Here is a 5,589-nt window from a genome sequence, read left to right on the forward strand (position 1 = left end):
CACACAGACACGGGAAGAGCATGCAAACTCCATGCAGGGAGGACCCAGGAAGCGAACCCGAGTCTCCTTACTGCGAGGCAGCAGCACTATCATTAAGAATCCAATTTTCAAAAACTACTTATTTCAGTACAACATTCATCCTTTGCAACCAGGAAGCAACCAAATCTAGACAGAATGCCAGTTCATCACAGGGCACACAAATACACACACTCATCTGGGGCCAACTGAACTTGAACATTAAGAGTCATCAATTAATATAGTACAAAAACATGTGGAATGTGAAAGTGTCTATCCCAGACTCTGTCCTGAAAGGTCACTGTGCCCTCAGGTTTTCATTCTAGCCAATGTATCGGGCAGATGTTAGTTCCTAACTGCAAATGGAGACATATTTTGACCAAATATTGTTTTATTTTATTGTTCCTATTTTTAATGCTCCAATTCAAGCTCTCCTGAGTTTTAGTTTTCCATGGGGTTTATCAAAGCTGGTCAGCACTGTAGTACAGTGGGTAACACTGCTGCCTGTGGGTTTGAATTCCATACCCAGTAATGGTCCAGGTGGAGTATGGGCTTTCTTCCCAAGGATCTTCCTCCTACAACCGTAAAGAAATGCATGTTACATTAATTGGCCCTGTGTGAGTTAGCTCAGAGACGGAGTGGTATCCTCTGCAAGAGGAAAGGAAAGTAATTAAGTGTAATTTCCAGGGTCATGTTTGGGAAACACAGCCACACCAGTGCAAACAATAAAGTGTCTAAAAGAACAGCTGTTAATTAATATCAATTCACATCTGTGTGCTTGTCTCATTGCTACTTAGTAACTGCTATGGTGAAAAAATGTTTAAAATCCTAAAAAAAAAAAGTTACACTAAAACTCACAAGAAGTCAGTAGTAACCTCAAACAAACACCGATTGGGAATTATTTTACTGTCATATAAAATGTTTGTTTGATCTGTTTAAGCCATGGTTCCTCCCTGTCTTATGCAAGGGATACCAGTCTGTCACAGACCACTTGTTACACATGCTAATATGTAATACTTCTACAGCACTTCCATGAATTCTGTTACAGGATAGCCTCAACACCTGAATCAGCTTAAGCAACTTTACAATGTCAGGTATGTAATGACATGTATATAGTTTTATGAAAAGTTGTGTAGTTTGACATCCAGTTGAAGGATGTGTGTTACACTTAGTAGACAGAAAAAAAAATACATCTTCATTTAGATGAATGGACCAAATAGAGATAACATTTGAGACTTTATAGGCACTAAACATGTTACTAATATACATTACAAATGCCTTTTCAGATATACTGGGTGTCATGTGTCAAGTCTGGCTCTCCACCAAGGAAGGATAACCAGTTGCTGTATGCTTACATAAGCGTGTAGGGACAACTTGACATGCCTCTGTACTGCAGAAGAAAATCCATGAGAATGTGCAAGGTTTGGCAACATTTTCATTTATTTGTCCCAAGAAATTTTAAGAAGTATTTTTTTGTGTTTACTGTACTAATAAAACATCAGATAAAGGAAAACAATAAATACAGGTTAGCAGAGGGTTCATTTCAAAACAGGAGAACAGAATTTAGCTTCTGATTCATATCCTTACTGTAATGAGACCCTGCCATGGCACACCAGAACAGACAGTGAGAACACTTGTACTAGAAGTACTGATGTACAGTGGTGCCTCGCATAAAGAACGCCTCGCACAGCGAACGCTGCACACAACGAACTTCATTTCATGATTCATACAACGAACTTCGTTTCACACAACGAAGTCGCCCGAGCTTCCACGACCGCTTTGCCCGAGCTTCCACGACTGCTTCGCCCGAGCTTCCACGATCGCTGCCGATGTATTGCATCCTTCCGCGCAGGCACTGCAGGCAGTCGTTAGTCACTGCGCTTAACTTAAGCACGTATCGCGGCAATCTTTCTTCATTACGAATTAAATCACGCACGTATCACGGCAGTCGTCCTTTTAAGTTAAACTCAATATTTTTTTTATATCATGGCTTCTAAAAAAAGCAGGAAGGTGATTTCTGTTGAAATGAAACAGGAAATAATTAGAAGGAGTGAATGTGGGGTAAAACAGTGTGACCTCGTCAAAGAGTTTGGCCTCAGCAAGACCACCATTTTCACCATTTTGACAAATAAGGATGCAATCAAATCAGCCAAAGTAGCCAAAGGAGTATCAAAACTATTTCATGAAAAACATAGGTCTTCAATCCACGAGGAAATGGAGAGGCTATTAGCGATTTGGATTAAGGACAGGCAGGTGAAAGGTGACTTAACAACCCAAGATATTATCTGTCACAAAGCCAAGAGAATTTATGACGATCTAAAGAAAAATGTCCCTGGAAGTAGCAGCAATCAAGATAATGAAGAAGAATTCAAAGCCAACAGGGGGTGGTTTTTTAGATTTAAGAAAAGGTGTGGAATCCACAGCGTTACTATGCATGGTGAGGCTGGCAGTGCTGACAAGAAAGAAGCAGAAAAGTTCTCTATTAACTTTCAAAAATGTATTAAGGATGAAGGATACTGCCCACAACAAGTGTTCAATGCCGATGAAACGGGTCTTTTCTGGAAAAGAATGCCGAGCAGAACCTTCATTACAAAAGAGGAGAAGAAATTGCCAGGACACAAAGCCATGAAGGACAGACTTACCCTTATGTTTTCGTCTAATGCCAGCGGAGACCTCAAGATCAAACCTCTATTGGTTTATCACTCTGAAAATCCCAGAATTTTCAAGAAAAATAACGTTATTAAGTCCAAACTGCCCGTCCATTGGAAGTCCAATCAAAAAGCCTGGGTGACCCAAGTTATCTTCAACGAATGGATTCTGGAAACCTTTGCTCCTGCCGTGAAGAAATTCTTGCTGGAAAAAGAACTGCCACTCAAAGCCCTTCTGATACTTGACAATGCCCCTTCTCACTCAAAAGACCTAGAGGAAATATTGCAGGAAAATTATCCTTTTATCAAGGTGCAGCATTTGCCACCAAACACCACATCCATTCTTCAGCCAATGGATCAGCAAGTTATTGCGAACTTTAAAAAACTCTACACTAGAGCCCTCTTTAATAAGGTGTTTGAAGAATGCGAGTTTGGTGGAGACAATATGACTGTCCGAAAGTTTTGGAAGGAGAAATTTGATGTCCTTATGGCAATACGACTTATACAGAAGGCCTGGGAAGAAGTGTCACAAAGGACCCTCATTTCTGCTTGGAAGATGCTTGTGCCTTCGTGGACCCAGGAAGAAGCAGTAGTTGATGACACAGAAGTGGTGAAGGACATCATCACAGTGGCCCAAAGGTTGGAATTAGAGGTAGAGGAAGAGGATGTAGAGGAGCTTATTGAGGAACACGAAGAAGAGCTGACAACTGAAGAGCTCCAAGCACTTCTGGTCCAGCAACAGGACAATGCTCAAAGGGAAGCGTCATCTGATAACGAGGAGCAACAATCAAACAATCAACCAATCCCAACTGCTGACATCAAGAACATCCTGGTCAAATGGAAAGCAGTTCAGGAGTTTACCAATGCCCACTATCCGGATTCAGCTGAAGCAAACAGGATCAACGATCTTTACTCCGATACTCTTGTCCGTTATTTCCGGCAGATGTTGAAGAAAAGAGAAAACAAACGACTTTGGACAGGTTTTTCATGAAACCATCGGCCAAAAAGCAGAAAATGGATGAAGATGTGCAAGATTCGGTAGACTCTACTTAGTCTGTCTTAAAATTAAAAAAATGTGTGTTTTTTTAAAAAAAAATTATGTTTTTAGATGTATCTAAATAAAAATAATAACAAAAAATTTATCTTTTTTTATGTCATCTTAGCATATTTTATGCTACAGAACGAATTATTTTTTTTTACATGTATTGTTATGGGAAAACGCGTTTCACATAACGAACTTTTCGCATAACAAACTTGCTCCTGGAACGAATTAAGTTCATTGTGTGAGGCACCACTGTATGTAGTGAATCACTGTTTCATAATTATGGAGGAGTTTGAGTGAAAACAGTCTTCCCATAGGATTGTTGACACTTACTGTATACTTCAGTTTATTTTTATGTAGCACTGTTCATTGAGTGCAGGAAAACTGCAATTAAAACTTCACAAATTAGTAATAACATGATGCATACAAAGAAACAACATACCGTAATACAAAGAAGTTCAAAACTGATTAGCATTAATGGGATGTAATAATGCAGTATATGTCCAGTAACATTATTGTTGAACAACTGTGTGGATAGTGGAGAAGAGGAAAATAATAACTCCAGTCAGCAGCATCCCTGGAGAAAATGTATCTCTTGAAAGTCTTGAGATTTTTGCTCAATTAATTACCAATTTTGCCTTTGGCTATGCTGGTGATTAATTGAATCATTTGTTAAGGCTCTTACTTTATGTACCATACCTTTCTGTGTTGTAGAAGACAGTCATCTGCCATTAGACCTATATCAAGGCAACTGAAGCACACTCATTTTAAGAAACAACAGCAACATTTATTGATAACCACAAGGATTACCAAAATATGATAACTGCGTATTTATTTATATTGACATATAAGACAGGAGGCAGACAGCCTAGACAAATAAGAATATAACTTAGAGAGGCTGTCTGTTTACTGATTATTCAGAGTGGTAATTTATCATGGCACATATAAATAGTTTTATGGTACCAAGTCTTTAAAGATAATGCCCGACATTTTGTGGAGTTGTTGTTTTTGGTACAGGCTCAAGTGGAGAATTCTTATTGCATTGGAGCGCACTCTTTCTCTTTGCCACATGGTCCTTTATTTATGGTGTGCAGTGCTTTCTTCAGTTTTTGTTTTATTGTTTTCAACTTAGGAGAAAAGTATTACTCCTTCTGGCGCATGAGTTTGGATGCTGAAGCTCCCTTCTTTAAGCAGTGGCTGCTTCTCAGCCTTTCAGACTGGTACAGTGCTTGGCTTAGAAGACTGGATCTAAGCCTTCTGGTCCACAAATAGAAGAGATTGTAAGCTTTCAGCTCCCAAGGTAGGGAGCAGTTCATCAGGTTTTAGATTTCAGAGAGAGGGTTCAGAGGGTGCAAGAGGTCATTTTGGAGAGTGTGAGAGCAGAGCTCCCTTGTGAGTTTCTTCAGAGCGCCCTCAGAATTCCCTTGAGAGTTCAGTGCTGCTATTTTTTGAATGAATGAATAACCTCTCATGAAAGGATTAAAGCCACTTCCAGTTACAAAACAAGTGCCTTCTCATTGGCGTGTTTTGTCCATCAGAATTGCCATTCTTTGAATTATAGCTCTTTGTTCTTGGGTGGCTATTTAATGCCTTCCAGACCAAGAGTCTTTGCAAAAAGGCTGCTGCAAAGATGTCAGTTCAAGTCTGATTTACATCTTTGTTATTAGATTCAGCCTGGTCCTGGTACAAACAGTTCAGCATGAAATGTAAGAGTGGGCTTGGTGCAGCTGCGTATCTACGTTTCTGTTTAAATCTCTGGTCTACCACTAAAGCCTAGCAATGTCCACTCTATAGTCAGTTAAAACAGAAAAAGTCCAAACACAAAGTCAGACACAGTCACAGTCCTGGGAACCTCGACCATCTGACTGTGCCCCTCCACCTGGG

General features: G+C 39.8%; 1 protein-coding gene across 1 annotated transcript; it reads left to right on the forward strand.

Annotated features, from left to right (window-relative positions):
- Positions 1-2,040: 2,040 nt before the first annotated feature.
- Positions 2,041-4,977, forward strand: LOC127527572 (tigger transposable element-derived protein 1-like). The gene is made up of 3 exons (XM_051926674.1): positions 2,041-2,439; positions 2,521-3,592; positions 4,838-4,977. Exons 1-3 carry the CDS (start codon positions 2,041-2,043, stop codon positions 4,975-4,977), a joined length of 1,611 nt encoding a protein of 536 aa, XP_051782634.1.
- Positions 4,978-5,589: the final 612 nt, after the last annotated feature.

Source organism: Erpetoichthys calabaricus, chromosome 4, assembly GCF_900747795.2.
Source record: "Erpetoichthys calabaricus chromosome 4, fErpCal1.3, whole genome shotgun sequence".
NCBI lineage: Eukaryota > Metazoa > Chordata > Cladistia > Polypteriformes > Polypteridae > Erpetoichthys > Erpetoichthys calabaricus.

Coding starts and splice junctions, on each gene's coding strand:
- LOC127527572 (XM_051926674.1), top strand. CDS start 2,041: ATGAAACAGGAAATAATTAGAAGGAGTGAATGTGGGGTAAAACAGTGT. Junction 2,440..2,520: donor AAAGGTGTGGAATCCACAGC/GTTACTATGCAT, acceptor AAATGTATTAAG/GATGAAGGATACTGCCCACA. Junction 3,593..4,837: donor TTACTCCGATACTCTTGTCC/GTTATTTCCGGC, acceptor TTTTCAACTTAG/GAGAAAAGTATTACTCCTTC.